At 38.1% G+C, this 22,764-nt stretch overlaps 1 protein-coding gene and 1 long non-coding RNA gene across 10 annotated transcripts in view; one reads left to right on the top strand and one right to left on the bottom strand.

Moving 5' to 3' along the window:
• Nucleotides 1-22,764, bottom strand: part of LRP1B (LDL receptor related protein 1B) — a 2,140,503-nt gene that overhangs the window by 1,173,384 nt on the left and 944,355 nt on the right. For all 9 annotated transcript variants that reach the window (XR_007920674.2, XM_051849575.2, XM_051849574.2 and 6 more), the window contains one exon: nt 3,285-3,542. Coding sequence is in view for 8 of the 9 variants with exons in the window: in XM_051849575.2 (XP_051705535.2) it covers nt 3,285-3,542 (258 nt within the window). In the remaining variant the exon portion in view is untranslated. The remainder of the gene's footprint in view (nt 1-3,284; nt 3,543-22,764) is intronic.
• The window catches only part of LOC127491778 (uncharacterized), a 38,316-nt gene continuing 31,703 nt past the window's right edge, over nt 16,152-22,764 (top strand). The window contains exons 1-2 of the long non-coding RNA XR_007920681.2: nt 16,152-16,346; nt 17,276-17,318. This is a non-coding gene — a long non-coding RNA (uncharacterized lncRNA). The remainder of the gene's footprint in view (nt 16,347-17,275; nt 17,319-22,764) is intronic.

The following is a 22,764-nucleotide window of genomic DNA, read 5'->3' as shown; positions in this document are numbered from 1 at the left end:
AATTATACATGCTAGGAATATTCAAACTTCATTTTCAACTCACAAATTGTCATGGTGAATTCAGAGCCCATCATATCCAATGGCAGCTGTTCTGTGACATGTTGATAAAATGCATAGCTTACAAGCAATGACAGAGAGCCCAGCCCTACTTACACCCCTGCCCCACTCCCATCATTAAATTACTTCCACATATTTAATCATCTTTTTTTTTAAAGTGACTGTGCAATTGTTTGGCTCAAACTTGATTTAATCAAAAATATTTACTCTGATTAAAGTATTTCCAATGTGTTTAGTTTTTATGCTCTATTCAGCATTCCAGGGGATTGCCTAACTAAAATCAACTTCCTATTTTTCTAGGTTTGTGAAGAATTGTTTTATAAGTCAAATAAAATCTTCTAAGTTGCAGCCTGTTTTCTCCAAATATTCTGATTTGCAATTGTTGGCCCTTTTTGGATTTACTAAAAAGAGTTATTTTTTTTTTAATTTATGCATTTATTTAATTTGAGAGATAGAGAGGAGGGAGAGAGAGAAAAAGCAGAGGTGTTAGAAGGAGAAGGAGAGGGAACAGGAGTAGGAGAGGGGGAGAGAAAGAGAAAGGGAGAGAGAGAGAGGGAGAGAGAGAGAGATTGCCTATCTGCTGGTTTACTCCCACAAAGGCCTGCACCATCTGGAACTAGGTGAGACCAAAGTCAGAAGTTGGGAACTCAATCCAGATTACTCTCCCTGGTGGCAGGGACTTGACTACTTGAACTATCAACTGCTGCCTCCCATGGTGCATGTTAGCAGAAAGCTAGAATTGGGAATAGAGCCAAGTCTCAAACCTAGGCACTCCAACACAGGATACAGACATCCAAAGTTGTATCTTAGTCTTTACCACTATATCAAATGCCTACTCCAAATAGCTGTTTTTAAAATACGTATTAAATTTCACCATATTTATAGCAGCACTGTTCATAATAGTCAAAATATGGATTCAAGTAAGGTGTTTATCATCAGATGAAAAGATAAAGAAAATATGCTATATATACACAATGGAACACTATTCAGTCAAAAAAGAATGAAATCCTGTCATTTGCAACAAAATGGATGAAACAAGACATCATGCTGAGTAAAACAAGCCAGACACAAAAAAACAAATACTACATGTCCTTCTTTATATGTGGGAGCTAAAATTTATTTTTTTATTTTATTTTTATTTTATTTTATTTATTTATTTATTTATTTTGACAGGCAGAGTGGACAGTGAGAGAGAGAGACAGAGAGAAAGGTCTTCCTTTGCCATTGGTTCACCCTCCAATGGCCGCCGCGGCCGGCGCACTGCGGCCAGCGCACCGCGCTGATCTGATGGCAGGAGCCAGGAGCCAGGTGCTTTTCCTGGTCTCCCATGGGGTGCAGGGCCCAAGCACCTGGGCCATCCTCCACTGCACTCCCTGGCCACAGCAGAGGGCTGGCCTGGAAGAGGGGCAACCGCGACAGAATCCGGCGCCCCGACTGGGACTAGAACCCGGTGTGCTGGCGCCGCTAGGCGGAGGATTAGCCTAGTGAGCCGTGGCGCCAGCCGGGAGCTAAAATTTAAACAAAAATAAATCTAAACACAGAATGGTGAATTACTAGAGGTTGGGAGGGATAAAAGGAGTTTGGATTAGGAAAAAATATGGAAAACTGGGTGTGACTTATTAATTATGAAAATGTATAACGGAAGTTGGGTGAGAGTTATATTGAAGTTCTTCATATTTTATAAATTTGTTTTGTAAATTTAAAACTATTCTGAGATAAAATGTGTAGGATACTAAAATTATATATTAAACAAAAGATTACTATTGGGATATATTACATTTTGAGAAAAAAGGGGCATAAGTAAGCTTAGAAAATAATTTATCCTGCAATTTATTGACTATTCTAGTTATTTCACTGCCCGGTATTGGGGAGGCTAGAAACAAAAACATTTAGATTAGTTGAGGCAAGCCCTAATGTGGGAGGGAGCGAGGCCTTCTGTTCAACCTCCAACTGCTTGCTAAGGCAGTTCCTACAATACATCACAGGGCAGCCTTCCTTTTGGTGCTACAAAATGTCTTTTACTATTTGTTATAAATGGATATTTCTCCACAGACTCTGTGAAATTGCCAGAATGCATTGCTCACATTAGAATTTTGGTCCATTTTCACAATATGAATTACTTTATCAATTGTTTTATTTATGTTACAAGGCTCTTCAAAGTATTTGAATGTTTCCATTTAAGTCTATTAAGCCATACCTTTATATTCCAATTACTACAGTTTTTACACCAAATTACTTAATATAATCACAATTACTAAGCCCCACATACTAGTATTTCTTTATGCTCAATAGGATTTCACAAACTTTCCATTCAACTCTGTACCAAAAATTTCAATAAAATTTAACTATCAGATGCAAAGTACCAGAAATTCTAGACCTGAAAAATGCATTTATTCTATATAACACTCTTATTTCCTTCTGGATTATATCCCTTATATCTTTCATTCCTCTATTGATGTTTTTGTTAGCAGTCTTTGTAACAAAAATATTCTTGCAAATGATAACATAGCTACATACATGTCATGTGTATGCATTCTCTGGGCAAGCATCAGCACATTTTTATACTCCTTTCTGGAATGGAGAGGGGAGAAGGGGTGTGTGTGTATCTGTCTGTGTGCGTATAAAATCATGATTTTAGTTTATGGTGATACGTAGGCAGAGAATATCAATTCTTAATTTCTAATACAAGAAATTGAAGTTAATAACAAATCCCAAGGTACTTTATGGGAAAAGTTGTACAAATACTTTGATTTACAAAAAAAGTAGTTGCTGCCGATTAACATAAATAGTTTTCAAGGTACTTTTTAACAAGATTGTAAGTTCATCAGCTCTGTTTCTTGCTTTCTCTAAGATATCACAACTTCACTATCACATTGTGAACTATCACTCTGAAAAAAATTATAATTCTCAGCTAGGTGACACTGTAATAAGCATTAAAGAAAGAATTACAAGCAGTACTGCAATTTACTACTTACATAAATAAACTTTCTATATGCAAAACATATAGAAAGGAATGAATAGAGTTATTTAACTAAATCCAATTTGTGTGTATATATATATATACACACATATATATATGAATATATATGCATATATATGTGTGTATATATATACAACTTTCCAATACTCACAAGCTGTGCTGGAAATCTGAGAATCCTGCCTACTGGTCTGTAAATGAAACCTTTAAATGGTAACATACTCAGAAAAGAGTGAACTGAAATACTCACTGTGGAAGGATTGCAGAATATGGATTGTCCATTCATCTGTTAACCTTCCTGTTTTTGTTATCTGAATACATTTGAGTTGATATGAAGATTCTCTTGATTCAATCCAGCAAATCATGTCTTCATTATAAATAAAATCCAGAGCATGAATTTCATTGCCATTGGCTGGGCTCAAGGTTGCCATTTTACTTCCATTAAGATAGAAAACTTCAATTGTTTCAGAATTTGCAACTAATAGCATAGGTGGCCTCTCTGTAGGTTCTGGAATAAAACAGGAAGAAGGAAGTGAGTTCAATGACAGTCACTGTGTTACACTGTTTGACAACTTTGCATTATTCAGTAAAAACTATTCTTATACTTTTAATGCATCTTTAAATTTATAAAAATGCTTTCAAAACTATTTTTAATCATGTATATGCTTCATTGACTATTTCAGCTCAGTTTTTTTTAAGCAAACATATTTCACTGAACATTTGTATTCCTTATTGTGTAATCATAATATGTTGTCTAAATGTGAAGGCAACGCTATTTACTTTCATTGGCAGTAAATAAAGGAAATGCTTTGGGCTGTTTTTCTCACAATGATGATGGATCTGGACTGACCTTTCTGTATAATTTTCCAGGCTTTCCTTGTGAAAAAGGGCATGCTTTTTTGAGATGAATTGATGAGGCCAGAAATAGATTCTCTGGCGTGGAACACCCAAAGCTCATAGGCTCATACAGAGAGTACACCTGTGACTTTGGCCTCATTGGCTCCTGGACTGACCCCAACAGCCAACAATCACACATTCTCTTAGCAACTAGATTTTGATTACAAGCCACTTCCTTCCATATTCCTTCCCTGGAATCAGGAAAATAAGATTCTAGATATAAAAGATTCTTGTTGAGTATCACTTTTTTGAACAATGCAGCTTTGCGGGTGTTCAAGTTGGTGAATTTTCATGAAAGCCTTCTCAATAGCCTATTTAAAAGTAACGGTAAAGCCTCACATAAAGCCACTATGGAGAAAATTTAGCTATACAATAATATTCAGAGTAACTTTTATGCAAATTAAGGAACAAATTTGGAAATCTTCAACTTCTGTTTTTTCATAGTCCACATGGAGTGCATCAATAACTCCCTCCCACTCTGACATCCACACATCAGGAATCCCACCCCTTTACACTGACCATGGCTTCCAGCTTGATCCAAGCTGCTATCATCTCACATCTAGAGAACGTCAATGGACTTCTAACTGGTTTCCTTGCTTCCATCAATGCCTTTCTCCTCTTTACTATACCCCAACAAAATAATCATAATTATTGTGGGTAAAATGGTGCTGCCTTACTCGTGGCGCCATCTTATCCCAGACGCCATCTTAGGCCCTGGCTCCTGTCGCCGCCTGGCATGGTAGGCTTTGGCCCTAAACCTCATGGTCCAACCACCAGTGTAAAGCTCCACCCCCAACCTAATGGGTTTCGCTTCTCCTACTTCCCTACCTGCCCCATGACAAAGGGATATCAGGACAGGTGTTCTCTTTTTCCCTCTTCGCCCCTTCCCTCTGTTCTGTCAGGTTTCCCCCAATAAACTTTTTCCCTTACTCTGTTGTTTTCTGGTGGCCTTACAATTATGTCTTTAAATCACAGGGCAAATAAGATCAGTCCTCTGCTTAATTCCTTAAAGGGATCCAATCTCAATCAAAACAAAAGCCACTACCTTTGTAAGAATGTGAAACTCCATCTGATTTGTATTCCTACTAGAGTTTTAAACTTCATCTCCTCACTGTGCTTACCCTTACTCATCTCACTCATACATAACTGCGCTTCTTAGTGCTCCTTGAACAAGCGAGGCAAGTTGCCTTCTCAGTTACTTCCCTCTACTTGGAATAAGCTTTCCAAACACCAGAATGGCTGGCTGACTTTACGCAAGCATCATATTCTGGTGAGGGCTTCTCCTGTCACTTTATTCTAAAACCTACAAGCCTCCATACTCTGTACACCTTCATTGTCTTATTTTTCCCTTATCATCACAACATAGTATAGACATATACAATTTATTTCTTCATTTGAAAATGAGAGAAAAAGGAAGAGAGAGAGGAAGAGAGAGAGTGAGGGGATGGGGAGAGAGAGAGAGAGAGAGAGAAATGAATGAATCTTCTATCCACTGGTTTACTTTCAGATTGACCACAACAACTGGGACTGGGCCAAGCTGAAGCCAGGAGGTTCTTCAGGTACATGGCAGGGCCTCAAATACTAGGGCTATCTTCTGCTGCTTTTTCCAGGCTGTTACCAGGGAGCTGGATCAGGACTGGAGCAGCAGGACTTGAATGGACACCCACATGGGATGCCTGCATCGCAGGTGGCAGCTTTACTGTTATGGCACAAGCCAGCCTTATTATTTATGTTTGAGATTCATTGCTTATCTGCTTCTAACACTGTATCACTAGCATCTAGAAAAATGCCTAGAACCCAGTGGCAATTCGGTACTTTTTTTTTTTTTTTACTTAATCGGTTTTTTTTTCAACCTATTAAGTAAATCCAGAGAAAATCTGGCAACTGAGAACATTTCTAAGCATCATTTGATCTTTCTATAAAAAAAAATCACGTTGAATATTGCAAAATGGGAGAAAAAAGCACATATTATGGCTACATGACTAAAAAAGTCTAAAGTTTTTTTAAAGATTTATTTATTTATTTGAAAGAGATACACAGAATGAGGAAAGTCAGAGAGAGAGAGAGAGGTCTTCCATCCACTGGTTCACTCCCCAACTGGCCTCAATGGCCGGAGCTGCGCCGATCCGAAACCAGGAGCCAGGAGTTTCTTCTGGATCTCCCACACGGGTGCAGGGGCCCAAGGACTTGGGCCATCTTGTATGTTTTCCCAGGCCATAGCAGGGAGCTGGATTGGAAGTGGGGCAGCCGGGTCTTGAATTGATGACCATATGGGATGCCGGCGCTTCAGACCAGGGCATTAACCCACTGCACCACAGCGCCGGCTCCCCAAAAAGTCCAGTTTTTAGGAGTATTTTTTAGTGGCTTCTATTATTTCTTGCGGGAGTAGGGGTCACAGGTTCCTTGTGTTTTCTTCAGATAAGAGTCCTTTAGTGAGGATGGTTTGGAATCATTCCTTGCAAGCTTAAAATACCAACTCTAAAATGCATCCCCAATGCCTTCCATGAATGTTTGAGCTTTGCAACCCCTTAGAATTCTCCCAATAACAACACAGAATTCCTCTCTACCTTAAAAATTGAAAAATTTTACTTATTAAACAATAAATAGCAAAACAAAAATGAACAAAAGATATTAAACATTGTACCCCAAAAGGTTTTCCCACTGGAGACAACACACTTATCTTGGACTGCAAGAGTATAAACCAGCAAATAAAGCAAAAAATGCTAAGAACAGGGGACAGTGTATGGCATAGTGGGTAACGTCACTTCCTGCAATGCCAGAATCCCATATGGCTGCTATTTCATGTTCCAGCTGCTCCACCTCTGATCCAGCTCCCTCTAGTGTCGTGAGTAAAGCAGCAGTGAATGATCCAAGTGCTTGGGTCCCTGCACCCACCTGGGAGACCCCAATAAAGCTCTTGGCTCCTGAATTTGTCTTGGCCATTGGAGGCATCTGGAGAGTGAACCAAAGGACCCATTCTCTCTCTCTTTCTCTCTCTCTCTCTCTCCCCCCCACTCTCTCTGTAATTATGACTTTCAAATAAATAAAAACAACTCAAAAATCCTAAGAACATTTCCATATCAAAGAGCTTTCTCAGAAACATCAGTAAAACTGTAAACCTCCTTTGCTTAATAGAACCTTCTCAACTGACCACCTCTGCCTGATTTGTCATTCAGCTTCCTAATCTCTTAAATCTGTGTTCATCTGTGTTACACTTGCGCTTGCCATTCCCTAATTTGGAGGTCCGGACTTGGTCTTTTTTCTGCATTCCTAGTGCTGTCATTTTCTGGTGCACTTTGTACTTCTGAAACCTGTTGAATACAGATTTCTCAGGTTATGGCAGGGTCTTAGAGGGTTGTGTTTTCACTTTAACCAACATCTGCTGACAGTAACGTCAGTGCTTAGTGTCTTTATCTGACAACTGAAATGACCTTTCAGTGAAATTGCCTTTCACTTAAAATGAGACAGTACTGAGCTTTCTTGCTACAAAGCTTTATGCAAAGCCCAGGTGCAGATAACCATTTCTGTGCAAGCTATTGGCCAGTGACGTTAAGTATATCATAAGCATACTTTGGAGAGAGGCTAGAATATAAAGTGGTACTGGGATTCCCCTGAGAAACTGAAATAAAATAGGTTAATAGATAACTTAGGCAATGCTTATTTGACACAATTAATTTATTTTGCTTTTATAAATGCTTTTTGAGTGGTTTATTTGGTCATTTTAGTGAAAATATTTTTTTTCTTTTTATTTTTTAAGGTTTATTTATTTATTTATTTATTTTTATTTATTTATTTTTTTTTTTGACAGGCAGAATTAGACAGTGAGAGAGAGAGACAGAGAGAGAAAGGTCTTCCTTCCGTTGGTTCACCCCCCAGATAGCTGCCACGGCCAGTGCTGCATCCATCCAAAGCCAGGAACCAGGTGCTTCCTCCTGGTCTCCCATGCGGGTGCAGGGCCCAAGGACTTGGGCCATCCTCCTCTGCCTTCCTGGGCCACAGCAGAGAGCTGGACTGGAAGAGGAGCAACTGGGACAGAACCAGCGCCCCAACCCAGACTAGAACCTGAAGTGCCGGCACCGCAGTCGGAGGATTAGCCTAGTGAGCCGCAGCACCGGCCTGAAGTTTATTTATTTATTTAAAAGGCAGAGTTACAGAGAGGCAGAAGAAGAGAGAGAAAGGAGGGGGGAGAGGGAGAGGGAGAGGGGGAGAGAGAGAGAGAGGTCTTCCATCCGATGGTTCCCTCCCAATTGGCCACAAGGCTGGAGCTGTGCCGATCTGAGGCCAGGAGCCAGGAGCTTCTTCCAGGTCTCCCACATGGGTGTAGGGGTCCAAGGACTTGAGACATCTTCTTCTGCCTTCCCAGGCAATGGCAGAGAGCTGGATCGGAAGTGGAGCAGCCAGGTCTTGAACCGGCACCCATATGGGATGCCAGTGCTTTAGGCAGAGGCTTTACCCACTATGCCACATCGTCGGCCCCAGTGAATATATATATATATATATATATATAGAGAGAGAGAGAGAGAGAGAGAGAAAGATAGAGCGAGCACTGATTTTAAAGCCCAGGATAAACAGAAACCCAACAAAGAAAAAATCAAAATGCTTCAAAATCTGACTTGGTTTAATAGTGGTGACTTTAAAAGGGCAAATGGCATACTGAATAAACGCTACTTATAATCATAGATATGAGTTACTTTAATGAAATAAGACTATGGGTTTCTGCTAGTTAATAACCGTGTCTTCCTTCTTTAGACAAATAAACACAGGGTCAAGTTGGGTGTGGGGGCAAGCCACTGAAACACGGAAACCCACAGAAATCACCAGGGTGCAAGGACTGAAATCTTTGAGTCTAGTTCATGACATCAGCTGATATAACCCTGGCAAGGATTGCAATCTGTCTCCACCTGCAGTGTATCTGATCTCTATTGTGTATCATTACCTCGAGTTCCACATGCTGACTGAAGAGCACTATTAGCTTGGGTAACGAGGATGAAAGACTGACCAGAATAAATGTGATGTTCTTATTGGATGCCATCCTTAGCGTCAATGGACAGTTTTCTCAAAGGAACAGTTGGGAAGCACGTTAGATGACTTCTGTCAAAGCGATACCTACATCAACACTTACTGAGAGGTAATAACCATTCGTTCTCCACATAGAAGAGACTGAAACACAAGACAGCACTTGCTCAACAGTGTAACTTAGAGAGCCAGCACTTAGATTGAATAAGCCTCTACCACAGGCCATCAATTGACTCATGCTGGAGGAGGAAAATGGTACTCACACACATCAGTTATTTTTACAGGATCAAAACAAAAAACTTATTCCTCTAAATAGTAAAAGAGATATAAATTGTGCATTGTTTGAATGAAAAGTGACTTAACATTTTCCAAGAATATACATTCAATTAATCAGTACTACAGTATTTGAAGATTGGTTCTAAAATTGGGGGTATAGAAGAGAAACATGGTAAAATGGAAACACTTATTTGACTGGATTCATAAATGTATCTGTTTAAATTCCAAGCCATGGGGCCCGTGCCACGGCTCACTTGGTTAATCCTCCGCCTGCAGTGCCAGCATCCCACATGGGCTCCGAGTTCTTGTCCCGGTTGCTCCTCTTCCATTCCAGCTCTCTGCTGCGGCCCAGGAGGGCAGTGGAGGATGGCCCAAGTGCTTGGGCCCCTGTACCCGCATGGGAGACCAGGAGGAGGCACCTGGCTCCTGGCTTCAGATTGGTGTAGCTCTGGCCGTGGTGGCCATTTGGGGGGTGAACCAACAGAAGGAAGACCTTTCTCTCTCTCTCTCTCTCACTGTCTAACTCTATCTGTCAAATAAATTAAAAAAAAGTCAAAGCCATTATAACATTGTAAAATGATCCTTATCCTCTCACAGTCTAGGGGTACACTAAAAGCATGTCTACATACTAATAATAATGATATTTTTAAAAGATGTATTTATTGGAAAGGCAGAGTGGCAGAGTGAGAAGAGAGAAAAGAGAGGAAGCTTTTCTGTCTGCCTGTTTACTCCCCAAATGCCCACCTCTTCTACAGCTGGACCAGGCCATTGTGAAGAGCCAGGAATTCCATCCAGTCCTCAAACATGGGTGGCAGGGATCCAAGTACTTGGACCATCTCCTGCTATTTCCCAGCGCACTAGCAGAATATGGCTCAGAGGCAGAAGCAAGACCCTATATCAGGCACTCTGATATGGAATGTGGGTGTATCAGGTGGTGGAGTAACTAGCTGTGCCATAACATCTCTCAAGACCATGATTTTCACATATAGTTGCTGCTAGATAAATGTTTTCAGTGTGGAAAAACAGGCATTGTTTTTAAGGCTTCATTTGAATCTCCTGTTCTTCCTTTCAATTAGGAGAGTATTCATTTATATAGTGTCCTTTTTTTAAGGGGTTGGAGTTCTAGAATCTGATACTTACATGTAAATATAAAAAACAAATATATGTATAAAAGAAATGTGTATGTAAATATATACCATCTAATTATAACATGTTTTCATTTCCCATAATCAAACCCATAATTATAGGCAATTATCTCCACTGATTGAAGTTCAGTGGGTGTACCTCGATATTTGTGGAGTTCTGGCTAAAACATTAAATGAAGAGTTGCATGCAAAGTACATAAAATAGTGAAAGTAAATCTAAAGTAGTGAGAAAAGAGAAAATTGTAATCTATATGGTTCAACAACTTGGCTTAAGCCAATATAAACATAAAATAATTAAAAGAGGAATTTGAACGTATTATTTTGCTTCATCATATCTAAGCTATATAAAGCTTAAAAAAAGTATGAAGTTAGAAATGAAAAGTTTTCTAAAATTATGCAAATAGAAAATTTAGCTATGTAATAGAAAGAAATTATCTAGATTTAAATAGATGGGAAGGTATTATTAAAATAATTTAATAAATTATAGGTCAGCATTACCCAAATCATATTGAAAATGTGAACCAATTTAATAATACATAAAGGAAGAAATATATAGGTTTGCATTTCTCCACAAAACATAATGACCGAATTGATTTCTTCATGTTTTCCACTACTCTTTTGTTAATAAAAAAGCCTCTATATGTAAATGAAGGATATTGAATAAGTATATAATGTCCTATACCAGAAGAAAATTTTTATAACATTTAACAGAGAAAAAACATTGTATGAATGAATCAAATATGGAAAAGCAAGATACACTAAAATATTATTAGGCTAAAAAATAAAATTTGTATTTCTACAACTTGTTTATATTCTGCCTTAGAACTACTTTTCATTATCATAATGAATTTATGCTGAATTATCCTTGAATGCATAAATGTATTTATTTAGAATATATAGATCACAGGCATTCAATGAAACGCTGAAAGTAATCAAGGTCTTCAAGAAAGATATAATCTAGTAGAAAGTTTAAGGCATATCTACAAAGATCCGTATCTTTATAACTAAGTTTGGTGCCTTTCTTAAAAGATATATTTTGTCATTAAGTCATAAAAAATGGTTGTATACACGTGTTTAGTGCAGTCAGAAGTTCTGTTATGTTAATGGCATTTGATCTTAGTCTTGCCTTAATGAAACAGCAGGAATTTGACATGCAGAGATGGAAATAAGGAAGCCAGGATTTTAACCAAATGAAATGAAATCAGCATATGAAAGAATTATCTGCACACCCATTAATACATCATTACTATGAATCATATTAATATTATCTACATTTTACAGGCTAGAAAACTAGGTTAGAAATTAAGTAAATTGGTTAAGATGATGTAGCTACTGGGGCAGCACTTTGGCATAGCAGGTAAAGTTGCCACCTGCAATGCTGGCATCCTATAAGAGTGCTGGTTCAAGTCCCGGATGCTCCACTTCCAATCCAGCTCTCTGCTGTGGACTGGGAAAGCAATAAAAGATGGCCCAAATCCTTGGGGCCTTGCACCCACATGGGAGACCTGGAAGAAGTTCCTGGCTCCTGGCTTCAGATTGGTACAGCTCCAGCCGCTGTGGCCAATTGGAGAGTGAACCATCAGATGGAAGACCATTCTCTCTCTCTCTCTCTCTCCCCTTCTCTCTCTGTATAACTCTTTCAAATAAAAAAAAAAATAAATCTTAAAAGAAAGATGATATAGCTACCAAGTAAAAAGAACTGGATTCAAATACACAGTGTTTTATAGTGTTTGAGAAAGTAAGCTGAGAACATATTGAGCAGGTTATTGAATGTTATAATGATATATTTGTTTTTAATTTGGGTACAATGGTGTACCAATGTTAATTTTAAGAACAGAGTATAACATAATCAAAACTGTGCACTAGGGAAATACATTTGGCCTAGCAGTTAAACTGCTGGTAAAACACACTTGTGTCTTACACTGGAGTACCTGACTCCAGCTTCCTGCTAATGCTGACCCTTGGAGTTAACAGTGATGGTCAAGTAGTTGGATTCCAGTCACCCATGTGGAAGTCTTGGGTTGAGTTCAGAGCTCCCGATTTGGGTCTCAGCCCTGGGCCACTGTGTGCATTTTTGTGGTGAATCAGTTGATAGGATTTTGTCTCTCTTTCTCTCAACAAAAGAACAAATTGAAAAAAGAAAAAAAATAACAATACCCAGTGAATTAAGAATGTCAAGTCAGATATAATATACAGGATATTGACAGGTAAGTATAATTTAGTAGCAAGGATAAATTTCCCATTTAACTTTCTAAATCGCCTTTTTTCCTTATTTTATAAGTGGCACAGTATAATTTATGCTAGATGAGAAAATAAAGTATAAGTATTAATTGTACATTACACAGTTGGTGATAATCTGGAATGAATTTGGAAAGGAATCAGGTGAAAGGAGAAAACTATCTTTATTCCTATGTAGATCAATGTATTTCTAAAAGGAAGAATGGCCCCATGTGACAAAATTCTTACTGGAAGCAAAGGTTATTAAGAGAAAAAAAAGCCCTTACTCAGAGGTCTTCCCAATAAACTCTACTATAGGTCCTCACTTAGGTTCTATGTGTTAAATAGAGATTTTAATTAATCTCATTTTTAATTATAAAGAAGGTAACCCGTATGATGAGAATCCATATCCAGGGGTCAGTTCAGTTTCTAAGTGTAGCCAGCAGGAACTAATTTAGTTACAGAAACATTTTATAAACTCAAACCTATCCCTCTATGTTTTAATTGGTAATATTTGCATTTAAACTTAAGATACTGGCTGATTTTAAAAATGTTTCAAAGAACTCTACTAAGAGACTATTGGAACTCATAGAAGAGTTTGGCAAAGTAGCAGGATATAAAATCAATGCACAAAAATCAACAGCATTTGTATACACAGGCAATGCCACAGCTGAGAAAGAACTGCTAAGATCAATCCCATTCACAATAGCTACAAAAACAATCAAATACCTTGGAATAAACTTAACAAGAACGTCAAAGATCTCTACGATGAGAATTACAAAATCTTAAAGAAAGAAATAGAAGAGGATACAAAAAAATGGAAAAATCTTCCATGCTCATGGATTGGAAAAATCAATATCTTCAAAATGTCCATTCTCCCAAAAGCAATTTATAGATTCAATGCAATACCAATCAAAATACCAAAGACATTCTTCTCAGATCTGGAAAAAAATGATGCTGAAATTCATATGGAGGCAAAAGAGACCTTGAATAGCTAAAGCAATCTTGTATAACAAAAACAAAGCCAGAGGCATCACAATACCAGATTTCAGGACATACTACAGGGCAGTTATAATCAAAACAGCATGGTACTGGTACAGAAGCAGATCGATAGACCAATGGAACAGAATAGAAACACCAGAAACCAATGCAAACATCTACAGCCAACTTATATTTGATCAAGGATTGAAAACCAATTCCTGGAGCAAGGACAGTCTATTCAACAAATGGTGCTAGGAAAACTGGATTTCCACATGCAGAAGTATGAAGCAAGACCCCTACCTTACACCTTACACAAAAATCCACTCAATGTGGATTAAAGAGCTAAATCTATGACCTGACACCATCAAATTATTAGAGAACATTGGAGAAACTCTGCAAGATATAGGTACCGGCAAAGACTTCTTGGAATAGACCCAGAGGCATAGGCAGTCAAAACCAAAATTAACAATTGAGATTACATCAAATTGAGAAGTTTATGTACTGCAAAAGAAACAGTCAGGAAAGTGAAGAGGCAACCGACAGAATGGAAGAAAATATTTGCAAATAATGTAACAAGTAAAGGGTTAATAACCAGAATCTACAAAGAGATCAAGAAACTCCACAACATCAAAACAAAGAAGCCACTTAAGAGATGAGCCAAGGACCTCAATAGACATTTTTCAAAAGAGGAAATCCAAATGGCCAACAGACACATGAAAAAATGTTCAGGATCACTTGCAATCAGGGAAATGCAAATCAAAACCACAATGAGGTTTCACCTCACCCCGGTTAGAATGACTTACATACAGAAATCAACTAACAACAGATGCTGGAGAGGATGTGGGGGAAAAGGCATACTAATCCACTGTCGGTGGGAATGCAAGCTGGTCAAGCCACTATGGAAGTCAGTCTGGAGATTGCTCAGAAACCTGAATATAACCCTACCATACAATCCAGCCATCCCACTCCTTGGAATTTACCCAAAGGAAATTAAATTGGCAAATAAAAGATCTGTCTGCACCTCAATGTTTATTCCAGCTCAATTCACAAAAGCTAAGACCTGGAATCCACCTAAATGTCCATCAAAACTAGACTGGATAAAGAAATTTTGGGACATGTACTCTATAGAATACTATACAGCATTAAAAAAAATGGAATACATTCATTTGCCACAAAATGAGGAAACTGGAAAACAATGCTGATTGAAATAAGGCAGTCCCAAAGGGACAAATATCATATGTTTTCTCTGATCAGTGACAACTAACTGAGCACCTAAAAGGAAAACTATTGAAGTGAAATGGACACCATGAGAAACAATGTCTTGATCAGCCCTTGTCCTGACTGTCAAGGAACAACTTACTATTTTATTCTTTTTAGTATTTTCTTGTTCTACTTAATACCATTGGTTGAACTCTTTAATTAACACACAATTATTCTTAGGTGTTTAAATTTACCTGAAAAGTGATCCCTGGTAAATATAAGAGTGGGAATAAGAGAGGGAGGAGATGTATATTTATTTAATAAAAGTTGGGTGGGCCTTGTGGGCACAGGTTCAAGTTCTAGCTACTCCACTTCTGCTCCAGCTCCTTGCTAAATGTGCCTGGAAAGGCAGTGGTAGATGGCTCAACTGCTTGGGCCCTTGACACATGCGTGGGAGACCCAGGTGGAGCTCCTGGCTCCTGGCTTCCTTCTGGCCCAGCTGTGGCCATAGCAGTCATTTGGGGAGTGAGTAAATGGAAGACATTTCTCTCTGCCTCTGCCTCTGCCTCTCCCTCTCACTCTCCCTCTCTGTAACTCTGACGTTAAAATAAATAAATAAATATTTTAAAAAAAGAAAAAAAAGAAAGCATGTAATTGCATAAATTAAAGAGAAAAATAAGCAAGGAAGGAGAAGGGAGGATGGGAGCAAGAGAGGGAAGGAAGAGGGGAAGTATCATTATGTTCTTAAAACTGTATATATGTAATTGTGAAATCTGTTTCATTTGTATAAATAAATTAAAAATTATAATAGAAGAGAGAAATGGAATGGTCCCTGGGTGAGAAAATTGGTTTAAACAAGGTTATTCTCAATCATCTTAAGATGTTCTGTGCTTTGGTAAAGTGATAAGTATAAATACACAACCGATCAAAAAGATAGGGTAAGTGTCGAAAGGATTTTACAAACAAGACCGGTGTAAGCAAATAATGAAGGATAGAATTAAAAGGGAGAGAATGATCCTGCAGGGAAAGCAGGGCACACAGCAGACTCATAGAATGGCAAACATCCACAACAGCACTCCGGCCTCAGAATCAACCCTTGGGGCATTCGGATCTTGCTAAAAGGCCCATGAGAGTCTCACAGGCATGGAAATCCACGACATGGTGGCAAAAACAATCTAAATGAAAGATCCTGGTGAACAAGACCTCAGCGGAAGGAACAGGCCATCAAGGAGGGAGGCGCCTTTCTCTGAAGGGAGGAAGGAACCTCCACTGTGATATGGCCTTGACTAAACAAATTCAGAGTTGGTGAACTCAAGGGGCTTCCATAGCCTAGACAGCTCAGGGCAAGAGCCTCGGGTGATTGCTGACGTCATAAATAAGAGTGCCAATTGTTAAATCAACAATGGGAGTCACTGGGTACAGGCTCCCCACGTAGGATCTCTGTCCTTAATGTGTTTTACTATGAAACTTAAAGACAACACTACTAGTTGAACAATACCCTATACCTTGTGTGGTTATGTGAGGGCAGCCTGTTGAAATCCTTGCTTAGTATATACTAAGTTGATCTTCAGTATATGAAGGTAATTGAAAATGAAACTCAATGAAGGGTGGGATGGGAGAGGGGAGGGCCACGGGAGGGAGGGAGGCTGGGGGAGGGGAAGCCACAACAATACAAAAGTTGCACTTTGTAAATTCACATTTATATAAAAAAAAGAAGAATACATAGGATATCTGATACAAGTAAACCCTGAATTGCCAGGTTTATGAATCAATAAATGGGCTTATTATTTAAAAAAGAAATGTTCTGTGCTAATGAAAGTGATCTACTAGAAAAGAAGGCATTAGTGATTCAAGGACTCAGGACAATTGTGTGACTCCAATGCTTGAACAGGTAAAGAGAATATGGGATTGGTACACAAATGCAGATTGGCCTTCGACAGCAGAAATGTTAGTTTACTCTTTAATACAAATAACAGGAAGATGGAGTAATTGGTTCTACATTCACAGTGAATGACGGATTTCATGGAATCGTACTAGAATGTTCTTTTTTAATTGATTCTATTTTCTCAGAGAAATTGAAATTATATCTGTACCTTAGAATAAGGAAGTAGAAGGTAGATATATGAAAACTCGTTTTCTAGAGGAAAGAAAAAGGAAAGGTCGCTTAACCTACCTCACTGCTTTCTGACAGGGCTGTCAAAGCATGGAAACATACAACCTGTATTGACGATCCCAATTTTCTGCTTTGCTATTATAAGGGCTGATAAGTATTCTGAATAAACAATGATACTGATATACCAAATTGCTGGGTACTTTATCAGATTTATTCTTTGTAACTTAATGGTATGTTGCTCTAAATATCCAAGGCTTAAATTTACAATTTATCTAAGAATTTTGCCAGGATTATATCTCATAAAAGGCCGAGAGTTTGAGCTGTATGAGTCCCAGTGCTAAGAAACGCGCACACACATTTAAAAGGAAATCAACACAACACATTTTCTCTTCTCAGGACTAAAGTGACCCAAGGGAGCTTGACTGGGGAAATGCAGAATGTGAGTCATTGCTGTGAAGGGCAAGTATGGGCTGGGGGGTGGGGGGTGGGGTATGCCCAAGGGCATTCTCCATCCGCTGTTATTACTCCAGATGTTTTTGATCCCTGTTGATTCCAATTGATATACAGAATGCCTTGAAGGCTCTCTAATTTTTTTCTTGTAAGAAAAGGCAAAATTATTCTGTCTACTCAGTTTTTAAGGTTTTTTTTTTTTCCCTGAGGATTACAATAGCTATATACTCCTACATTTTTCCCAAATAAAACAATGCAAACATTATATACATATCAATATGCTTGCCTCATCAATTTAACAACTCATAATTTCTATGAATTTCTTTTCTTCACATAGATTTATACAATTTTAAAGTAAGGTAGAGATTTAATTATAGAGCATGATATAATTTGCCAAATATTCTAAATTGAGTGCTTTCAACTAATAATTTAGTAACCATTCTAAAAAACAAAAATTAAATATCATGATGGGAAGTTGTTGGGCCAAGAGTGTGGCCTAGTGGTTACACTGTGGGTTAAAATGTTTCTGTCCTATGTCAGAGTGACTAAGTTCAAGTCTTGATCTACTCCCAGTTAATTCCAGCTTTCTGATAATGCACACCCTGGGAGGCAATGGTGATGGCCCAAATAATTAGTTTGTTGCCATCCCTGTAGGAGACTTGCACTAAATTATTGGCTTCTGGTTTCAGTCCTTGTTAGGGGCTGTTGTAGGCATCTGGGGTGTGAACCAGAAGGTACGTTTTCTTTCTCTTCCTCTCCCTCTTCCTCTCTTTCTCCCTCTCTCCATCTCTCCCTCATAAACAGAAGAAAAATAAAACTGTGCTTATCTGTTCATAAAGAAAATGTTTGTAAATTTTCAAATCTAGAGTATATAAATATTACACTATAAAAAAAAACAACTCTCCATACTCTAACACAGATAACCTCAGCTAGATTGCAGTGGGGATAACAATTATAAGAGGGAAGGGAAGACGTACATTCTTTCAATATCTAGTATTTTCTTAGACTACGTGTAAACAAAAGGCGCCAAGACACATAAAATGCCATGGTTGTATTTTTAATCAATCTTGCAACTTTGTTGCTGAAAAAAAGATTGGATGTCAAGAAAGGTGCTAGACTGTGAAGATGATGTTCCCTAGCAAAAAAAAAAAAAAAAAAAACACAAAGCCTACAGAATATTCATGAGGAGTTTTTACACCTCAACCCTGGCAAACTTATTAACAGTATTTGAGTAGGAAAAAAAATGTGTGTTTTGTAATTTGTGTAATGGAAAGTCCTTCAGAAATTCTTGCCCTATCCTGCCAGGGAATGTGATTTGCAACTTAGTGATGGATCAGGGAAGATGTGGGATGGAAACACTCCATAGAATAGAAAAATGATTTCAATGGCCAGGCTCCCTGGCCATGATTTCCGAGGCAGCCTGACAAGCCCCAGACTCTCTTCAGAACAGAGACTTGGGCAATATAGTCTCAGGACAGATCAGGGAGATTGCTCTATGGCTGCATTTGTACAGCAAGCCCACAGCCCTCATGAAGGTTTATGCGTACCTGAGAGGAAGGCCTTGCTAGGGAGGCTACCCCTATGGAAATTCTGCCTAGCCTCACAAACAACACTATGATGTCAACCCCATGCCACAACCTGAGTCAGCCCTGAATTAGAGGACAAAATTGACCTAATATCTCAGTCTCCTTTGAATCTGTGGCAGGCTTCTTGCTCTCCATTTTCTGATTCTCATTATCCAACACCTTTATTTTGCTTCCCAAATGTTAAAGAAATTGCTAAAGGCATCCCAAGGACATTTACCAAGCACATTCTCTGTTTCAGGCATGCAGCCAGTTTCCTGCCACTTACTGCTTACCAGAGTGTACACCATTTCATCACACATGTAAGACAAGGGAAACATCAATAGATCTGTGTTACTGTACGAGCGCTGATCTACCGGGCTCACTTCCGGCCAAAAGCCTCTCATACACCATCACATCTCAAAGTACCACTCACACTTAACGCTCAATTAAATGATAGGCTGGGGAGGAGCTAGAGCTTTGGACTATTCAAAAATACTAAAAACAGTGAATGGTGAATTTTCACACATCAGTCATTTTGGAGGAAGCCATTCTTAGTGAGATGGTATACTGAAACAGATCTGAGTCACCAGCTTCATCATTTAGGAAGATTACTAAGGCATAACATGTTACCCTTCATTAGCATATTTATATTTTAATACTAGATACTGTTTAAGAGATGAAAAGGAAGAACAGTCCAATACCTGAGATACTAGCAGCACTGAGTGAGTGGTGCTAAGATGGCTGATACTCAAAGTATGGCACAGAATTTGTCCCCCACTGTCCTTTTTAACCCACAAGCAGATCCAGCCCTGTCAGCAGCCATGAGTGATTCCCCCACCTTCCAAAAGAAAATTTAGAACTATTTACTTTTAGTTGGAAAATTGCCCCTAGTTTTTGAAGCAGTATCCATAGGAACTTAGATTTAATTCCTTTTTTGCCTTTAAAGAAATTGAAGGAAAGAAAACAGCAAGCAATATGAACCCACTTCCAATCAATCCATACCCATAGCTGTGCTTTTCTGGATTACACAGGTATTATTCCTTCTTTCAATTAAGAGTTCCAGTGCTTAAACAGTCTTCTCGACCTTAGTTCCTCAAACCAATGAAAAACAAAATATAATCTGTAATAAAATCCTGCCAGTAATTTAATGGGCTTCCTTCCCTCATTGCTCATGCTACCCCTTAGCAAGGGGGTACACTCTCTTTTCCAGGGCACCATTTGTTGCACTGAGCCTGCAATGATGAACATAAAATTATTTATTGTTCTTTGTTTTGCTGTTGCTTCAATGCAATCCGTAGACTTGCTGGTAGATAGGACACTAAAAAGTACAGTCCAATGAGACTAAATATAATAAATGAAAATGCCAAGAATTCACAACTTAAACACCACTTGGTATTTCTTTTATATTTATACATTCTGTACAAGACAGCTTTCAGTCCTAAATGTCTACATTCAACACATATTATTTCAAATCAGCCTAATAAAGTTAAAAGGAAGAAAGCTAATTTTTTAAAAGTAATTTTTCAGATTTAACAAGTCAGTCTTAAAACTCCTTTCTCAAAAAAGTAGATATACAAATTTTACTGTGTACCTATAAGTGGTTATTTTTAACATTTTTAAATGGCAAGTCTTAATTAGAAAATAACTAACATTTGATGTGTTTTATTCTAAAATAATGAACAATGCCTCATGACATGTATATTCTAGTATATATCTTTCTATGGTATCAAGCAATTCAAGTATCCATATTAATATCAAAGTTACTGTTTAAAATATATTTTGCAGATTTTATTTCAGAAATTATATTTATTTTTAATAAAAAAAGACACAGTATAACTATACACTTGGATTACACTGTCCCTGAAATTCCTCCCAAGTCTGAAACAACTGATGCTATATTTCAGTATCAGTATCAGGGTCTATCTAGCTTCCCATAGCATGACTTGTTCTTGACAAACTACATTGTTCTTTCCTATTCAATCCTGAATGTCTTCTACATATCCATGGTCTTGGGCCAGCCCAAGTACATTCTCATTACCCCACACTTCCCAGATGGTGAGACTCCTGGAATTGGAAGGGATATCAGGCTGTAGAGTCCAGAAGGGTTGAACAGCAGGGAAAAGAAGAGGGATCAATCTCAGCAGCAGTTAATTGAAAGGAAGAATAGAGGTGGCAGCATTGTGATGCATCAGGTTAAGCTGCTACCTTGGACACTGGCATCCCATAGGAGCACTGATTCTAGTCCTGGCTGCTCCACTTTCAATCCAGCTATCTGCTAATGTACCTGGAAAAACAGAAGAAGATGGCCCAAGTGCCTGGGCCCCTGCCACACATGTGGGAGATCAGGATAGAAATACTGGCTCCTGACTTGGCCTGGCCCAACCTTAGTCATTGTGGGCATTTGGGAAGTAAAGATGGAAGATCAATTCTCTCTCTCTTTCTCTCTCAACTCTGTTATTTCAAATAAATATATATGTCTTTTTCAAACAATGAAGAATAGAAAAGCTTCAAAATAGACTCAATGTATAACTTTTTCCCAATATTTGTCATGCATAGCAACACTATAAAAAACACTAATAAAATTTCCAAAAGATTTTTAAACTATGCATTGATGGATGTTTACATGTAATAGAAGCCAAAAATATCCTCTACTTTATTTGTTGTAAATTTGAAAAAAAAAAAAAAGCTACAACAAATCTAACAGTTTTCTTCTTGAATTGTTCCAGTACATTCGTTCAAGTAGCCCTATAACTTTTGAGCTAGCCAAAGTTTGTTGCAGGCTTATATGCATCTTTCTAGCTACATAATTTCCTTATAAATCACATCATTTTCCCATGGAAATTATTTAGTTTTCAAATGCTGTAGGCCAAGACTTTCCTCAAGCTAAGGACCCAGAGATAAAGGGATGTGTATTATCTACGATCAATACAAGACTCATCCAATTCCCTTGAAGTAGAATGGCATTACAATGTACCACTGCTGTTTGGTTAACACCCCATTATTGTCTGATAACCTATCTGTCTTGAAAAGCACAAGTGCTTCCATGGAACCGTAGGTTTTATTACATTATACTCTTCCTGTGTATCACAACAATATTGTGTAGATCAATAGAAACAGCAAAGAACAAGACTTTCCTCCTTTAGTTCATCAATATTTTAAATCAAATTCTCAGTGGTAGAACAAAAAAGGAACATATAACTTGACCTAATATTTCTCAAGGGTTGCCTCCTTCCCCAGTAAATACAACTTCATAAACCAAATCAGTAATGTAAAGAAATAAACTAAGATGTACAAGAATGTTTCTTTCTGATTTTTGTATATCAACATGTTTTCTAAATAATTAACCACAGTATCTCAGGGAAATGGCTGAACATAACAAGGGCTATGTGTACAGGGACCAAACAGCAACAGCTTGCAGAGCAAATCCAATGCTTCACTCAATCTGGCTTTAGAAAAAAGAATTCTATCTCACGCCTAATTGAGTGATTGCTAATAAGGGAGGGGGCAGGGAGACTACTCATTAACTTGTCAACACAACTTAATTCGCAAATTCATTATACAAAACCAGATTTGGGGAAAGTTAGAAGTCAGGTAGAATATCATACTCTATATAATTTCCTACACTGATCCCAAACTAATTCAGTCCTAACACACAGAAAAAAATTGCCTTATCCTATTGTAATAAGCTCATTCTACAGTTTCTTCATAAGACGATCAACCGTATTTACTGAGTATTTACTTCAAGCTGGAAACAGCGAAACTACATCATTATTTCTAGGCAAGCTGTAAAAGACAGGTTGAAACATAAAATTCAAAAATTTAAGGATGAAGCACTCATTTAGTAGTCTTTTTTTTTTTTTTTTTTAAAGA

The sequence above is a fragment of the Oryctolagus cuniculus genome, chromosome 3 (assembly GCF_964237555.1).
Source record: "Oryctolagus cuniculus chromosome 3, mOryCun1.1, whole genome shotgun sequence".
Lineage (NCBI taxonomy): Eukaryota > Metazoa > Chordata > Mammalia > Lagomorpha > Leporidae > Oryctolagus > Oryctolagus cuniculus.
Note: the sequence above shows the minus strand (reverse complement) of the source record. Positions and strands in the feature narration are given on the sequence as shown.